The 18,985-nt window shown below is 44.4% G+C and overlaps 1 protein-coding gene across 11 annotated transcripts in view; it reads left to right on the top strand.

The window, feature by feature from the left end:
• Positions 1-18,985, top strand: part of SYT17 (synaptotagmin 17) — a 108,830-nt gene that overhangs the window by 43,066 nt on the left and 46,779 nt on the right. For 10 of the 11 annotated variants that reach the window (XM_078381248.1, XM_078381251.1, XM_078381247.1 and 7 more), the window contains exons 6-7: positions 5,807-5,927; positions 12,130-12,285. In XM_078381248.1, coding sequence (XP_078237374.1) covers positions 5,807-5,927; positions 12,130-12,285 — 277 coding nt within the window. Of the gene's footprint in view, positions 1-5,806; positions 5,928-12,129; positions 12,286-13,726; positions 14,078-18,985 lie in introns of those variants that run through there. The other variant, XM_078381255.1, reaches the window with a different exon arrangement.

Below are 18,985 nucleotides of genomic sequence, written 5' to 3' on the forward strand. Positions count from 1 at the left end.
TCTTGGAAGCCAAAGCTTGTGGGGCCAAAGGCAAAAGTGTAGGACCAAGAATACCAGCATATTTAAACTTAAAGCAGTGGGTGCCAATAACTAAGCCTTAGGAGAAGTGTTTCAACTAGACATGCGTGTTTTTGGATGGCAACTTCCAGAATTCCCAAGACAGCAGAATTCTGGGAATCATAGTCCAAAAAAGTACAAATCTGCACACCTCGAGTTTCAACCTTTTGGAATGGGAACAAAACTTGGAAGCCAGAATACAGCTCCCCAAAACGTCTTTGGAATTGACTTTGGATCTCAGGCTGAAACAGATGCCCCATCTTTGTGATGTAAGATGTATTCCTTCCTCCATAGCAATCTTGTCCAGCTCATGACTTCACCTTGTTTTGTCCAGATCCCTTGCATTAGCACAGCACAGTAAAGCTGCCACTGAAGGTTACACCAGGGTTTCGGTGGAATTCTGAAGGGATATTAGATATTTCAGTATCTTGTTTCTGGCTTCTTGCCAGCCTGTTGGGATTTTAGCCACATCCTGAAACCCCTCAACTAGTGGAACTGATTTAACTGCTGCTTATCAAAAATCTTTAAAGATCAAAGAAGAACCCCTAATTAGAGATAGAATTTTTTTAAAAAAAGGCTTATTATTTTGATAAAAACACACAAGAGACTTTGGTGGTCCTCTAAGACAGTGGTCCCCAACCTTTGGGCCTCCAGATGTTCTTGGACTACACCTCCCAGAAGCCTTCACAACCACCTCTGCTGACCAGGATTTCTGGGAGTTGAAGTCCAAGAACATCTGGAGGCCCAAGGTTGGGGACCACTGCTCTAAGAGACAGCCAGGCATCCCAACCTTGGAAGAGACTGAAATTCAGGATCAACCAATTTTGCTTCAGACCATTTTTTGTAAGAATCAACCAAAATCTCCATATTCTTCTATATTCAGGTTGGAAAGAACATCAGGTGTGTTTTTAAAGAAGTTCAAATGTGGAAGAAACAACAAACTACAGATCTGCCCATTTTGGTCTGGATTCTGATGCTTTATTTTTCAGCATGTGGCATTCAAGCTCACTCCCATGTTTCCAAGGATGTCCATATAGGGGTGTTAATCCCAGTTGGTCAACATGTTTTGAGGGGAGTACCTAGACCCATCCGTTCCATAGATGATTTCCACACATGTTCACCAGTGAATCTGAAAGAGGTTGACATGCCCGTGGAGGCTTTCCGTGTGAGCAAGAATGTTGGAAAACTCTTTCCTCCCTAAACTCATTGTTGAATGTGTAGGGGAAATGATACGAGGGATAAGAATAGACACTTGACAACCTGGGATTCTTGAATGTTCGAGTAGGACTTCTTTTTCTTTTTTGACAGAGGCAAATCCTCAGTTTTAATGTCTAGGAATATAGCGGTAGAAGAAGCTGGCATGCACTGAGCAGGTTGTAGTGCAGGTGGTCATCGCAGGAGTCTCCATAGCCAGCCCCTTGCCCAGAGGGTCCGGAAAAACAGACAGATGGATCCGTCCATATCAAGAGCCAGGCTCTTGATGGCTTTGTTCAGGAGCAAGATACCTCTAATACTGTGCATTACAAGAAGAATAGCTTGCAAGAAGATACTGTCCTTGGGAAAACCCATTTCTCTTCATGTGCTCTGAGGTCTGAAGAGAGGGCATAGGAGCCTGAGGAGGTTGGCTGTTGGTGTCACAGTCACTGCTAATCCTGGAGCTTAAGCTCTTTGAGCCCCGGCTCCTCTACATCAGTGACAATGAGTCCATCACCGGTCCGTCTAGTCCCACATTGTCAACTCTGGCTGACAGCAGCTGTCCAGTGTTTTAGGCAGGTTTCTTTCCTACCTCTACCTGGAGATTCCTGGTACAGTGGACCCTTGACTTACAGACGGCTTGACTTACAGACTTTTTGAGTCACAGACTTCTCTGGACGCAAAATTTAGGTTTGACTTGCAGACTGAGATTTGACTTACAGACCAGAAAAAACCCAAAATGGAACAAAAACGGCCTGTTACGGGATTAATCGGTTTTCAATGCACTGTAGGTCAATGGAGACTTGACCTACAGACTTTTTGACTTGAGAACCGCCTTCCAATACGGATTAAGTTCTCAAGTCAAGATCCCACTGTATTCCTTACATTCCTTCTGTGCTATCCTTGTCCATCTCATCCATTCCCAGAACAAGTTCTCTTAAACACAGAAACTGTTTCCCTTGCTTTTGCTTCTTTACTAAGGAAAAAAAAGAGGAGTGTATGGCTCCCGTCCGCTAGGCCCTTTTGCCCTGGCTGATTCTGCAAGACCTAAAAGGTGCCTTGGATGCAGACTGATGCCTGGAAGGCAGTCAGGAAATTCCTCTAAGAGCCCAATCCCAAGGTGGAGCCTGTGTGACGGATGTATCGCAAGTGAGCACCCTGCCTCGCTCTTCATATCTGGCAGGATTGGTGGCCACTGGACCAGCAGATTATTTTCTGATTGCCTCGCATGGCACAGAGCAAACAAGCTGTTTTACTCTCCTCCCAATTCACTGGATAAAAAGAGGGTATGATTAGCAACAAATCAAGGAAAACAGCCCAAGTCATGTTTTGCAGTTCAGCCGTTGTCAAGCACTGCCTTGTTGCAGCCAGGTCTCCATTGTGGCAGGAGAGGGCAGGAGGAGCTTGGTTGCCTGGTGGGGAGAGGTTTGCAACCCTTCCTTCCTCTTCCTGGTATGAACGTTGCTTTTGCAGGCTGGGAAGTGAGCCTGGCAGGGCAATGCCCAAGCATGTGTGTGTGTGTGCGTGCGTGCGTGTGTGCGTGCGTGCGTGCGTGCATCAGCTAAATACCTTGTCTTCGTTGTGCTTCAGCAGTCTGCTTCTGCTTTTCTTGCAGTCCAGAATGGGCCCCCTGAGGGCACTATTACTAATCATGATTTTCTGTAGTAATGAGGAAAATCAATTTAAGGTTTATGATTAGGAAACTCTTGCATGTGGATGGAACCTTGCAAGGGGAACCTTTGCTTGCTGCATTTTCTGTATATTCTTTCTTAATTTAGTACCTTTGCATTCCATCTTCTTTCCTTATTGGTGCCTGGGGGTTGATGATGGTCACCTGCTGAGGCCTAGACTTAGCTTAGTTCTTGCAAAGCAACTGCACTGTGTCATTTCACATGGATTGTCAAAGAGCTGAACAAGCTGAGCCAGACTCTCTAGGAAGGAGTGGGTTGCATGTTTTCTGCTGCAAAGTAGTAACATGTCAAATTAAAACCCATTGTTCCTATGGCAGCCTGGCTGTGTTTCAGCAGCGGCAAAGAACGTCTGATTCAGCCCAAATGACAGTCAAAGGTTGTCCTACCTTAAATGACAGCACTCTGGGTACAAGTCAGAAGAACAGGCTATGTAATGCAGTAGTTTAAAAAGAAAAGCAAAGAATAGTGATTAGACTTTGAAAATCATTTGTTTGATTGATATACTTTCATCACCAAAGTATGCTAACAAGGTGGACTTTGAAAGGTACAAGTAAAATGATTTAAAAATCAATATTAAAATGAAATGAAATAAATTATAACATCATAGTGGGATCAAGTTAAAAGCAATGAAAAGCACAGCAATAAAAAAATTAAATCCATTAGAATTCCAGTCCTTAGATGAAACACAATGAGTTCTTGGCATCTTATAGACATTAACATTTATTACAGCATAAGCTTTTGGAAACTGCAGATCACTTCATCAAATGTATTAAATATTAGCCAACATTTCAGGGATGCCCACAGTACGCATCCTTGTTGGTGGTGGGATTCTAGTCAGGTGAGATCAGAAGGAAATGAAATGAAGGAAATTGTGATACTGGCCATCCACAAACCTGACTTGGTTTGCCCCTAGTCCTATGTGGGTTGGGTTTTTTTGGGATTGCAATTCATTCATCTCAGGAAATAGACTGGAATTTTGATGTAGTGAGTCCATCAGGCCCAAATCCTGTTTATTTTCAGTGTACATGCTATGATCTGTTATATAAACAATTGTAGCAGTAAACTGCTCAACACAAATTAATATTTTGCCAGGTTTTTGTTGGTATTCTTCTTGTCTCGAAATATAATGTATTAATTGAGTTGCATGCGGCTATCTTTTTTTAATGCATCCGAGATGTTTGTACATATTGCTTGAGTTCAATAAATCTCATGGAAGAGCCCATTCTACTAATTGTCAAGAAGCATGGGTGTCCTAATAACTTCAAAATCTACAGTTCTCTGGGGTGAGAGATTGGTTCACAAGCCTGTCAAGTTTGTCAGAATAGAACAGCTTTTCCCAGTCCAGTTGCTACAGATGCTGTGGACGATTCCCATCTCACTCCACCAACCAAAGGCCATGCTGGCTGGGAATGATGAGAGTTGTAATCTAAGGCAACTGTAGCACACTATGATAGGGTAGGCTACTCTGAAACAAGAAGGCCATTCATTTTCTGATGTTTCTCTGTTGAAAGAGTGGTGATTTGAGATAATAGTTGTTAATATTATGAGACATCCTCTCTGGCAAGGTTGAGGACACTTCATGGTTCAGTGAACGTTCGGCAACAACAAACATATTTTTAAAAATAGCCTAAAGCATAACCTCTCTACAAGCAGACAAGGGGCAAAACCAGTTTGTCTAGCAGTTGATCTTAGCTGCACCCTGAATAGTAGCTGTGAGGTGCAGATCCTTCCTTTGAGGCTGTCAAAGCTTTGTGTGTTTAAGAGAGTTAGATAAATTAAAGGGGAGGAAGATTTGCCCTAAAGTAAAATTATTTTTGAAAGGAAATGTGCAGCTTGAAAAAAAATCATTTGCATAAGTGTAGAAAAACAATTAGCCACCTCTGGCAGAGCAAGGTCAATGGAGTATAAACTATCATGGCAACTGAATTAATGTTTTGTAACTACTTAAAGTTAAGATAATGGTAGATAACACTGTTGTAAAAGAAAATATTTGACAGATGAATGAATGAAAAATTGTGTAACCTTATAGCGCCATCTTTTCAAAAATGTAAAATCCATAAAATGTAATAATTAAGATTCTACATTATTGCTTACCTAGAAAAAAAATCTAAGGTAGAAATTTCCTAAGCTAGCAAGAATACTCAGAACATGGCAGCTTGTCAAAACATTTGTTTCTAACCCAGGGAACTGAGTAAAAGTAAAGTCTATGAGATATTATATTACAGTTGCACATACAGAAATTTCCTACTATTAGAAAACCTGAGTAAGCAGATAAACAATTTCTTATCATAAAAAGAAAAGTAAAACTATTGTTAAGAGTTATAAAGATGTGTAGCTAGGACACACACAATGAACACGGCATTCATCACATCATTATTACTCCACGCACCTTTGGGCAGCAGACATCAAAGAACAATAGCCAACATGGATTTTCCTCCATTGACTTTAATTTGTATGACTGGGTGAGTAATGTAGAAAATGTATTATTTTTTCTCTGTATGTTCTTAACATGCTTAGAGACTAAAAAAGTTATTTTCTTTATTATATATTTTATTTTTCAGAACTTCAATGTCTTGAACAAATGCTTTTCACTTTATATGTGGGGGTGGGATTCAGGACCAACCTGATACAGACTGTCCCTTGAAATTGGAGCTCCTGAGACTGCTTTCATTGCCGATCAAGATGTCTGGTGTCTTGAGTAGAACAAAATTGTCTGGTGATGCTTTCAGCATTTTACACCAATGGAACATAGATTTTTTTGGAGACAGACTTCCAGTTAGCTCATCATGCTTCCGCCTTGATTTAAAATACACACAAAATAATTTTTCACAGCATTGGCTTCCTCTTGTGCACTTCTGTTGCAGAATGAAGTTGAGCTGGGAGAACTCTTGCTGTCGCTGAACTACCTTCCTAGCGCAGGAAGACTGAACGTCGACATCATTAGAGCAAAGCAGCTGCTACAGACAGATATGAGCCAAGGTTCAGGTATGTTCCTGGGCTTTTTCCAAATTGTCTGCCATGCATGGTTGGTTGTGAGTTGTGCCAGAACCTGGGAAGGTTGGACTACAACTTCCGGAATTCCATAGCCCAAATGGCCAACGACTGGAAGTGTGTATAGCTGGAGATGTGAATAGCTGGAGGTACATAAGCTGGAAGCACTTCTATGTCTCCAAACATCCTCACGGATATACATAGTTGAAAATGTGATAATATGTGCTGCCTAGGCTAGAAAATGTGGGCTGCCTAGAGAATGTAGCTATTTAACAAGGAGCAGGAAGTTGATGTTTAAGGAAATAAAGGCTGAAATTATGTTGTTTATCATCATAAGTCATACTGGAATAGGTCCATAGACTCAGTGGGGGTTTGGTGAATCAACTCTTCTGTAAATTCTGTTAATTCAAATGTGACCCTCTAGTTGTGAATTATTATGCTGAGCTGCAAAGAGAGTATGCCCATTTGAATCAACCAGATTTACAGATTACTTAACTCACCAAATCCACATTGATTTAATTGGTTTACACTAGAGTAACATACAATGCTGAGCAACAGGATTTCAGCCCATGTGTCCAGAGTAATTTTGATCTGTAATTTTGTCAGTGTAATGCTACTGATGCAGTTTTTCATAAGCAGTTCCTATGGCTAGTTAATCACCTGGTAGTCTTTCTTCCGATGACAAACATCTATGTCAGAGGTGGGCCCCCCCATTGGCTTAAATGTGCCACAGCACCCCATGTCCCCCCAAACTTCATTTAAATAATTTTTTTAATTGGCTGGAAAAGATATCCTGGTGTCCTCTAGGAGATGTGAAATCTGATCTTGCCTTGTTTTGATGCCTCTCCAGCATCCTTTCCCTTTCCCCCAGATTTAAAATATATTAAAATATGTTTAGGCCTTTTGCAGTAGTCCCACCATTTTTGTAAATAATTTTTTTGAGGGGGGTGCATGGGAGCAGGTTGAGTCCCCTCAAGGTTCAGAGATGGGTCTGTCCTGAGACCCTGGAGTTTCCCTGCCCTGGTTTATGTACTTAAGTGGGATGGTCCTCAGATGACAGACATATAATATTGCTCTGGACCAATCCTCAATGCCTCATTGGCCTGGAAAAATCTACTAGAGTTTATACTCTATTGACATAGTCTCCAAAGGACTCTGTGGAGTGTCTAAAACAATTTTTGAAAAAAGGGGGGTGGCAACCTTAAAAATGGGTTCCTGTAAGTTCCAGTTTGAGCCAGGCCTCGACCCCACTCCTTTGCACAAGGAGATTATATTTCTTCCTTGCCATTGGTTCTGGAGGTGAGGGAGACAGAGCTGTTATAATGAAATGATTTAGTTTCCAGAAAGGTTTTGACCTTAAGCATCTCTTGCGAAGGTGTTCGCTGTTCTACATTTATCATGGTTGAGAAATGTCTCTAATAGATCCAAAGGTCAGTATTTCTAATGCTGGTGGAACTCTTCTGAAATATTTATTTTGCTTTTTTTGGATTTTTTGAAAAATTGCACCGACCTCCTTAGTAATAAAATCATGAAAATGCAAACCATAAAATGGCAGTTCAATATATAATAAATTAAAGGGAGATGTAAAGCAACTTCAAAGATATTTTCGCTTAATGCCTAAAAGAAAGGAGGCCAGCTGGATTTCCCTGGAGATTTGGGGCAGATATAAAACACACAGATCTGTACACACCAGCCACATATTCCCTAGTTGTACCCCAGTTGAATCATTGCATAAATTTATGGTCACACGACATATGAGCATCATCGAATAATTTTCCTCACGAGCAGTGTAACCTCTGTGACACGTCTCTACAAATATAAAGTAAGGGGCTGCACTGCGCCAGGATACAAGTGAGGAAATAAATTGGTTCCACGGTGTAGCCGGCTATCAAGTTTCAAATAGGAAAAAATGAATCAGTAACATTAAAGCAAATGGGAACGTTCGCCCCAGTGTATATTGCGATTGAGTACGATGGAGGTATGGAATGTATTGTTGGGGGATAAGGCCCTAAGAGTGTTTGGCAACTGTTCTTATAACCTGGATGGGGATCTTTCCCTGTATTGTTTGCAGTCGCTTCTGTTCATAAAATATTTTTGTCTGTTCATAAAATATTTTTTACACAGTAAGTTGAGCAAGGGGAACTGTTTGCTCCACATTGTACAGCTCTTGACCTCCACCCTAAAGTGTAGTCTGGATTCTGGTCCCAGCCTATTCAAGGAGAGCCCCGACCGATCCTTTGGGACCAGTGGCGCCAGTGCTGGTTGTTACAGACCCAGCACCATGGCTAAGCCTGAGCTTGTTGGAACTGGTCCTTTGAGCCAGTAACCTTTGAATACTTGGGGTGAGGTAACTCCTGGGCCTGTTTTGTAGCCCGCCTGCAGAACTGCCACCACACCTCACTCCATTAGCCTTTAGCATCTCAATTTCAGTCCAACAGTGCAGACAGCAAGCTGGGAGGGCATCAATAGGGAGAAAGTTAGACTTTGAGCAAAGCAACTGCCCCTTTGAGGCTTCCATTTTATGGGGAAGGAGAAGAGGCCAGAGGCTGAGAGGGGAGATACTGGATTGAAAGGTGATGGGTACAAAAATGCAGTGAATGTGTTTCAACTGTCATTTCACCACTGTTTTGAAAAAGGAATGAGGGCTCTGGGATCATAATGCACAGCTGTCGTCATATCCAGAGTGGTTATATAGCATATATGTAGAGATGGGGGTATTCATATAGGAATACAGTGGTGCCTCGCTTAACGAGTGCACCGTATAACGATGAAATCGCATAGCGATCGGTTTTTTCGGATCGCTAATGCGATCGCTCAACGTTTTTTTAATGGGGAAAAATTCGCTTTGCGAAGACCGGTAAGCGTTTCGCTTACCGATCTTCGTAAAACGAACCCGACGATCAGCTGTTCGGCGGCCAAAATGGCCGCCGGAAGCCGGGAAATGGCCCAAAATGGCCGCGCGCAGCGTTTTCGCGCCCTCGTTAAGCGAGGCGAGGGCGCGAAAATGGCTGCCGGCCATCCTGAAGCTTCGCTGAACGGTGAGTATTTGGCCTATTTGGAACAAATTAAACGATGTTTAATGCGTTCCAATGGAAATCCCTGTCCCGTTCAGCGATGCTTCAGCATAGCAAAGGTTAATCCGGAACGGATTAACCTCGCTATGCGAGGCACCACTGTACAAATATCCCCCCCCCACAGGTGCAGATAACGAGGATCTGGCCCCCTGGGGCTGGACAGTCCGCTCGGCGGTGCCTTCCTATTGCTCTGGAGCTCATGACGCTCCGGAGCTGCTCTTTGACCTGGCAGGAAGGCTTGTTGTCCCGCCGTCTACCAGGATTGGCTAACCCATCATGAGCTCTGGAGTGATAGGAAGGGATTTCGGAGCGCACACCAGCAGTGCACAGGTGAGTGGTCGGTCTGGCCGCAGGGGGGCGGGCCCTCATTATCTGCACCTGTGGGGGATATTCATATTCATATATGAATACCCCCATCTCTACAGGAGTATTCATATATGGGGGTGTATTCGTATATGAACACACACACACACACACACACACACACACAAACACACACACACACACACTGGCCTTTCCTCCTAAGTGCTGCTGCCCCTCCCCTACGCAGGTTCTTGATGGAAATAGCAACCTGCCTATTGTGCCTTTAGGAGGTTTTGATGGGAGCAATTTTGGGTGAATGTCAATCGCTTAGAGAAACAGATTGTTTCCCTCTGTGTCTCAGTTCCTCTTTCCCTCCTTTTTACCTCAGTCAGGGTCCTCAGTGTTCAGTGTAAGTTAGAAACGTGTCTGTTTTCTAAATGAGTCTGAGTGTGTTTGTGTTTAGAAATGTGTCTGTTAGCGTGAGTTAGTAAAAGCAGCATTTCGGTGTTCTGAATATTTATGTAACCAGTAAACCAAGTGAACCAAATAATGAAGCCAATGAGTTACAATACCATAATAACCAGTGGACATGCTTGTTTTATATTCTGACTAGAAGATTTTCGTAAGTAGAGAGAAACATGTTTATTCTTTCTAAACCAAGAGTCTTTGGTTATTTTATATGGAAACTGTATGCCACTTGACCAAAACTAATGTGAGGTAAATTCAACTAAATCTATCTAAAAATGAACAGTAAGTCTACAAATACTAAAGAAGATCAAACAAATATTGTGTATAAAACATAAGCAACACCAAAACACATTCAAAACAGTGAGGCACAACCATCCCTTTAAAGACCCCACTCAGGCAGCCTGCCTGAAGAGAAGGGCCTTTGCCCGCTTGCAGAGCATTTCTACATACACCGACCCACTCCTTCTGTGACCAGAAGTCTTTGCTCTGATCAGAGAGGAACAAGGAGTCACCATATTCATTGGCTAGGGACATTCCACTGCCCCCTCACTGCTGGAGCGGGCTCTATTCCTCTCATGGAAGCTTCCAGAAGGAGTGTAAATGCCACTGCCAGCCTTTTGGTTTGGTTACCAGGACTTTGAAAATGATGCTGGATACTTAGTGGGAGCTCAGATATCACAAGGGTGCTTGTTTTATTTCACATAGATCATCTACTGCAGTGGTTCTTAACCTTTTTGAAAGAAACGCCCCCTTGAGCCATTGAGGAAGTTATCATTGCCCCCCTCCCCATGGTGATTTTATTTATTTATTTATTTATTTATTTATTTATTTATTTATTTATTTATTTATTTAAGACACTTAAATCCAATGACCCCTGAAAACAAAATTCAATTCCAAGAAAATGAAATGCCCCAAAAAAGTAACATTTAATAATTTAGTTGCAAGCGAATTTTAAGACGCAAAAAGAAATACAGTATAAAAAGAGCATAAAAACAAACCGCAATGCAGGAACTAAAAATTTCAAGACAAAAACTCTGAAACTAAATTAAGATTGGAGGAAAATATATATTCATGCACACTGTAGAAAGGCTGCAGCCATCTTCACAGGTTTGGCTTGCTCCAGCGCCCCCCTACCGCCCCCTTTCTGCTCCAGCGCCCCCACACCGCCCCTTTTCGTTCTACTGCCCCCCTGAAAAATGAAATCGCCCCCTGGGGGGCATTATCGCCCACGTTAAGAACCACTGATCTACTGCATCCTTTAAGATATGTTTTCATTGTGCAAGTGGCTTGATTTCTTCCCTGGCACTATCTCAGTTCAGATTTTGAGGTTCTCTCCCCAAAAGACACTCCCAATTTAAAACAGGCCGCATCCTGGCCCCAGAAGAGTGAACAAAAAGGGCCTTCAGTCCTGGATTTCAGGTTGCTCGCGTGGAGCTCTCCAAGGTGCATCTTTCTCACTTTCTCTCCCTTTGCTTTCTTCTCATGATCAGGACAGAGTAGTTCACGTTTTGCCATGACGCTGAAAATCAGACCTCAGTCTATTCCCTTTCTGCTGCACTCATAGTTCCTCTTGTTCCTTGAATGGTTGCTTCTGCTAATTAGCATTTGCTGGCTCTCCAAGAGACAAATGTACCTGACTTTCCCTCATCAAGGCCAGTCTTTAGTTGTTCCCAATGGAAAATAAACAGGGTACATTTTGACCTCTTCTGATGGAGGAGCGGGCATGAGTCATCAGATGATTCCAAGAATAGTTGGGACATGGCAGCTTCTAAACATCAAATAGAGCTGAGCCAAAATTTCTCAGAAAACATTCTGAGATTTTGCTTTGTTTTGTTAACCATCTTTCCTCCCCTCTGACACACAGAATGAAAGCATCTTTGCAGAATTTTCTTGAAACGTTCACCACCGTTTTCCTGCCAGCTGTGTCTCAGCTAGTGGTGGGATATACGATAGCTTTCTGGAGCTTTCTCTTGCTTGGAGATGAGAGTCCTCAAAGCAGGGGTTGGTGATTCTGGGGAGATGGATTTTCTCCCCAGGATCTGGTTAGTGGACTATATAAAGTCAGAGTAACCTTTGCCCCAAACCTTATCATTCTGATTGGAGATGAGATTCCCCTCTCCTATTGGGAACAGAAGGACAGAAGCAGATGCCCAAATAGGGGGAAACAGGGTCATATACCCCGTACTCTTCAGAATCCAGTTCTGGATGGATGGCTCCTTGGGTCAGAGGTTCCCATTTCCAGTTGAAGGTAACCCAGTTCCAAATTGTGAAGACTTTTGTGCTGAAACTGTAACATCCAGTTAATGGCTTAATTGCTTTCAAAGGTGGATCTGTGCTTGTCTTCCGTTTAGATCCCTTTGTGAAAATCCAGCTTGTTCATGGATTAAAACTGGCAAAAACCAAGAAGACCTCTTGTATGAAGGCCACCATTGATCCATTCTACAATGAGTCCTTCAGCTTCAAGGTTCCACAAGAAGAACTTGAAAACGCCAGCTTAGTCTTCACAGGTACGATCTCCAGTCTCTTTCAGCTGTAGCTTCAAGACTTGTTGACTGAGATCTAAATATGCAGGAACCATTGACCAGCAAAATCAGCTGGTCAATGATTCCTGCATAAAATTGGATGTGAGGGGAAAAATGATTTCAAAGAAAAGGACAGATCTCTTTAATTCCATGACACACTCATGAATAAATATGCAACATCTCTTTTCAGAAGACTCTTGTTAGCTCTTACTGAAAAAAGTTATTCTAGATCAGTGGTTCCCACCCTTGGGTCGCCAGATGTGCTTGGACTAGAACTCCCAGAAGTCTTCACCACTAGCTGGGCTGGTCAGGGTTTTTGAGAGCTGCAGTCAAAGGTTTGGAACCACTGTTCTAGATAAATCTTTTAAATTTGGCTGGTTGTACTATGATGATGTCACTTTGCTAGAAAGCTGCCGTGCTGTAGTTCAGGGGAGTATGGCGGAGTTCTCAAGCAGCTCATTTTAATTACGGTACCTCACCAAGCCGTAGATCCAAGGCTACCATAAGACAGAGACATAGCTTTGGTAGTAGTGGTATCAATCTGCTATAAATTGGTAGCAAGCTGCTATACCTGCATAGTGAGAATCACAGGTGGGCAACATAGAACCCTTAGGCCGTAGCAGTTCTACTGAATTTCAGAAAGAACATTTTGAAAATAATTGGGAAGAAAAAATGCTCATTTTGTGCCTTCTAGCAAGAAGATCAATTTCCCATCGCTTCAAAATGTATATATGTATACATATGTATGTATTGCATTGGCTGCCAGTATGCTTTCAGGCAAAGTTCAAGTTGGTGTTAACATAATGCAGATGGACAGAGTAGGAAATACCTACCTACCTACCTACCTACCTACCTACCTACCTACCTACCTACCTACCTACCTACCTACCTACCTACCTACCTACCTACCTACCTACCTACCTACCTACCTACCTACCTAGTTGTAAGGGGAAAGGGTGTGGAACTACGTCGTAGCCCTCCAAGGTTCAAGGATGGTCATGTTTGGCCCATGAACCTCTGGAAAATCCCCTCCCTTAGCACAGATAGTGCCCTCCGAATTGAGCATCGTCATTGTTTGCCACTCTTTAGCAAATGTGCATTATTAGAACCCATGGTCGGAATCTGATCTGGTGTGATATCTAAATTTATAAATCGTATTTGATAACTGATTCACCCTCACAGAGAACCACACAGAGGGAATGGGAATAAAACTGAGGATGGCAAATGAAAATGGATAAGTAAATTTAAACCGTAAAATTTCAAACCATGGTGATTCAACAAACCATGATTTGAATTCTAAACTCTGATTGGTGCCAAGTGTTTGCTTCTTGTGATGTTGAAACTGAGCGCATGTGACACTTGTAGGTTTTTCTTCCCTTCCCTTTTTTCAATTCCTTTGTAATATTTCAGTGGTTCTATTTAATAGGAAATGAAAAGGGGAGAAAATTTTGTAGCTCTCATTTTGTACACGGTAAGAAACAGATGTTATGCCTGAGATGATAAATGAAAATTGAATCCATTAAGGTTGTTTCCAAACATTTCATAACCAAAGTGTTGCTCATCAGTAATTCATACCTCACCTGCCATGCGAGGAAAAGGCTCTAATTAATTGGAACACCACATGCAACCGTCTTGAATATACTGCATCGGGTGTGGAAAGATGAAGCTGTAGCTACAGTCCAAATCAAGATCTTGCAAGTGATTTCCTTTTTGTTCTGACCTCACTCTAGGTAGCTAAATTAGCAGTTGTCTGCTGCTAGTTGTCTTTATTCAAAAAGCAAAGCAAAAGCAGAGTGTGCTGCTTATGTATCGCCCCACAGTGCTTAAAGCACTCTCTGGGTGTTTTACAATTATGCAGGCTACACATTGCTCCTCCCCTCCAGCAAGTGACTTTGGAAGGATGGAGGGCTGAGTCAACCTTGAGCTGGCTACCTGAGACCAGGATCAAATGCAAGTCAGGAGCAAATTCTTCATTCCAGTACTGCAGTTTAACCATGCACCAGTGCATCAACACTTTTTGCGGGAGTGTCTTTTGTACAATTGCTTAGAGCAGGAGTTGGGGACATTTTTTTCTGTCCGGGGCCAAACTCCAATTAAGGAAGGAACTTGAGTGTACATTCAAAGAGTAGAACAAAGCAAAATAGACAAGGACGGATGTAATTCTTACCAACTTGGACATTTTCCCACCAAGCATCCAGATCGCAGCTCTTTTATGCATGTCTGCTCCAGAGTAAGCCCCATTGCAAGAGTGCTCAGAAAGGCACAGTATAGCTCAATTCTTTGGCTGTCTACCCAGGAGTAACCTAACTGTAACAATCTTCCAGGCTGCAAAGCAGAGCACAGTTCTGTTTAGTAATTCCTTGGACTTTAATTGGCTCTTAATCTCTAATTGCTGATCAGAGATAGGAGTTACTGGTTTGCGAGTTACGCCACGTTCCACAAAGTTGTACCCATTGAGTCTGCACTGACCCTCAGCTGGCGGACGAAGGGCAAGGCGCAGGAGGCAGTCACTCACTCGTCTTGTCACCGAGATAATTTTCTAAATGCCTCTGTGCCTGATGGCAAACTATGCTAGCTACGTACTGTATTCTCGAAGGCTTTCACGGCCGGGATCTGATGGTTGTTGTGGGTTTTTCAGGCTCTTTGGCCGTGTTCTGAAGATTGTTCTTCCTAACGTTTCACCAGTCTCTGTGGCCGGCATCTTCAGAGGACAGGAGTAGGAACTCTGTCCATGCTCTGTTGCTAGCTACATCTGTCACTTTCCTGGAGGGACCCATTTTGTGGGTGTATAAGTCAGACATCCAAAATCCAATCTTCACCAAACATGACGGGCATGTATTTATTTATTTATTTTTATTTATTTATTTAATTTATATGCCGCCCACACTACCCAAAGAGAGTAAGAGGAAGCTTCCTTGCAAATTTGATGTCTTTAGGTGCTTGGGGGGGCATTTTATAGGGTCTTAAATTAAAATATGAATGGATTAATCGATTCATCAGTTTGTTGATTTTTTTGTAAATTCATGATTGTTGACCGTGATGAATTACAAATTGTTACAAATCACCATTTTTAAAATTCGTGCCTGTGACAAACCCAGACCTACTGGGGGATGCCACACTTTCACTAAGCTGCCACCAACCATTCCCTGTAAGGAGTCACACAGACCAGGAATGGATTTTTAAACAAACAAAGGAATAAGGTTTATTTAACTAACACACAGGGAAAATAAAATGATCAAGTGAATAAGATACAGTAACGTGGCTTAGTCTCAATCATACATACACCAGTTTGGTTCACACAGAACACCTTTAAATAAAGCACAGACCCTGAACCTATCAGTTCTGGCTAACCAACAGACACCTGAACCTATCAGGTTGGTACTGACTGACACACAGTAGTACCCTGTCTGACACACAGACTCCCACACCAGCTTCTTCTCTCAGCTCTCCTCCAGCTTCTCCTGCTTCTTCACACAAACTCCACATATATATACAGTACAGCCCCTCCTCCTTGATGTCCCGCCTTCCACTCCCCATAGGATGGAACTTTCCCTCCAAACCCATGACAGACAGGTACCATCAGTGCTGTATGTAACAGTGCCCACCTCTAATATTTATTTATTATTTATTTATTTTATTTATATCCCGTCTATCTAATCAATTAAGATTACTCTAGGCGGCTGACAACAATAAAACAACAACAATATAGTTAAAACAATTTTACAAAGGAAAAGTTGCAGCAAGATGGGACAGAACTAGGGAGTGGAAGGAAAGGGGGATCAGGAACTGACAAAGGGAAAGGCCTGCCGATACATCAATGTTTTTAGTTGTTTTTTTAAAATGCCCAGCGAGGGAGCCGCGCGAATATTAGGAGGGAGGTTATTCCAGAGGCGAGGAGCCACCACCGAGAAGGCCCGATTTCTCCTTCCGGGCCTCCCTCGCCGTTAGGCTCCTCAGCCTCACCTCCTGGCTCGTGCAAGTGACACGGGTAGATCTTGGCGGGAGAAGGCGTTCTGCCAAGTATCGAGGCCCTAAGCCGTTTAGGGCTTTATATGTAAGCATCAACACTTTGAAGTCGATGCGGAAACGGATGGGCAGCCAATGCAATGCGGCCAGAGTGGGTGAAATGTGTTGGTATTTTTTCACACCACTAAGAAATCTGGCCGCCGCATTCTGCACCACCTGTAGTTTCCACAACAGCCTCAAAGGCAGCCCCACGTAGAGCGCATTACAGTGGTCTAATCTTGAGATTACGAGCGCATGCACCACCGTAGTGAGCGCCCCCACCTCAAGATAGGGCCGCAGCTGGGCTACCCGCCTAAGATGGTAAAAGGCGGTTCGGACAACCGACGCCACCTGGGATTCCATGGTGAGCGCCGGGTCCAGATGGATCCCCAAGCTGCGGACCCCATCCTTGGCAGGGAGTTTCCCAAGCCCCCGACTGTGGGGGCGCCCACCCTCAGTACCTCCGTCTTGTCTGGGTTCAGCCTAAGCCCGTTCTCCTGCATCCATTGCAGTACGGTCCCCAGGTAGCGCTGAAGGGACAGAACGGCATCTCCTGTGGTAGGTGAAAAGGAGATGTACAGCTGAGTATCATCAGCATACTGATGACACCGAGCTCCACATCCCCTGATGACCCCACCCAGCGGCCTCATATAGATGTTAAACAGCATTGGGGAGATAATCGACCCCTGTGGAACCCCACAGTTGAGACTCCACGGGGCCGAGACATTCTCCCCAAGCTATACTCTCTGGGGGTGGTCCTCCAAGAAGGAACGGAGCCAGGCCACCAATTCCCAGCTCAGAGAGCCTCCCCAGGAGGATACCATGGTCAATGGTATCAAAGGCCGCGAGATGTCGAGGAGGACCAGCAAGGACACTTTTCCCCTGTCGGCCTCCTTCACTAGGTCATCGCACAGGGCGACCAATGCTGTTTCTGTACCATGGTGCGGCCTGAAGCCCGACTGAAATGGATCCAGGGCATCTGTTTCATCCAGGTGTGCCTGAAGCTGGTTGGCCACCACCCTCTCAACCACCTTGCTTAGGAAAGAAACATTGGTGACGGGCCTATAGTTGCCAGTCTCATCCGCCGCCAAACTTGGTTTCTTCCTAATGGGCCTAATGAGTGTCTCCTTGAGGGCAGATGGAAATCTGCCCTCCAGGAGAGACCCATTAATTATTACAGTGATCCATTCCATTGTTGTAGGCCTGGCTGCTTTGATTAGCCAGGCCGGGCAAGGGTCAAAGGAGGAGGTGGTGGCCCGACAGCGATCAAGCGCCCTGGCCACAGTGTCAGGCATGACTGGCTGAAAGGAATCAAAAGTTACTGGGCAAGACGGAGCGCTGGACATCTCAGCTCGACTCACTGTATTCAAAAAAGGAGAGAGTTCCCGGCGGATGGCCTCCACTTTAGATTTTAAAAATGCTGCAAATTGGTCCGGTGAAAAACTAGGGGGAGGCCCATCACCCGGACCAATTCCAGATAGGTCGCGCACTATACGGAATAATTCCGCCTGCTGGTTGGAGGCTTCACTTATCCGGTTAGCGAAGTATGTTCGACTGGCAGCCTTTACCTTAGCCAGGTAAAGGTTAGTGGTGACCTTAACAGCTATCCAATTGTGATCCGTCGGGTCCTTTCTCCATTTGCGCTCTAGCCGTCTCCTAATCCGCTTCAGCGCCCGAAGGTCCTGGTTAAACCAAGGCGCCGGGCGGGCTCTGCGTTGGAGAGGGTGCTTAGGTGCGATCATGTCTACAGCCCTAGCCGCAGCGGCGAACCAGCTGACGGTCAGAGCCTCGACAGGAGCGCCAGCCAGGTCAGTTGGAACACCTCTCATGGCATCCTGGAATCCATTCGGATCCAGTAGCCTTCGAGGGCGGACCATAACAATAGGTCCCTGCTCCCTGCAAGGGGGGAGGGCCATGTTGAGGTTACATTTTATTAGGTGGTGATCCGACCATGACAAAGGGACTGACTCAAGGTCAGTCACTATCGGACCACTCTCGCTCCAATTGGTGGAAAAAACCAGGTCAAGTGTGTGGCCTCCCATGTGGGTGGGGCCGATGACATGTTGGGACATGTTCAAGAAGGCCATGGTCTCCAAGAACTCAAGAGCTGGTCCGGAAATCTCTGCCCCGGCGTGCACGTTAAAGTCCCCCAAAACCAGCAGCTTCAGGGAGCTCAGCAGTGCCGCGGAGACAAAGTCCACCAGCTCCGGTAGGGAAATGGCTGGGTTGCGGGGAGCACGGTAGCCCAGCAAGATCCCAATACCATCCCTGGCCCCAATCGACACGTGGAGGGCCTCTAGACCCGGCTTTACCACCGAGGAGCGCCTCGTAACCTCCAAGGTGGATTTATAAACAATGGCAACTCCCCCCCCCCCCCCCGTCCTTCCCGTCTACCCTGGTGCTGGACAGCATAACCGGGCGGACAGATGAGTGCTAGGGGCGGACCCCCCTCTCCGCCTATCCATGTTTTGGTTATGCATGCCAGTTCTGCATCCTCCTCCAGGATAAGGTCGTGGATTACCTGGGCCTTATTGGATGCAGACCTGGCATTCAACAGCACCAGGCATAGAGTGGAAGGCTGGCTGGTCTGGCTGCCTCGATACTGAGGGCTGGTCACGGTCTCAGAACAATGTACAGCCTTCAGGCATCTGTTCATCGTTCTTCTTGCACGAGTAGGGAT

Source organism: Pogona vitticeps, chromosome 13, assembly GCF_051106095.1.
Source record: "Pogona vitticeps strain Pit_001003342236 chromosome 13, PviZW2.1, whole genome shotgun sequence".
Classification (NCBI taxonomy): domain Eukaryota; kingdom Metazoa; phylum Chordata; class Lepidosauria; order Squamata; family Agamidae; genus Pogona; species Pogona vitticeps.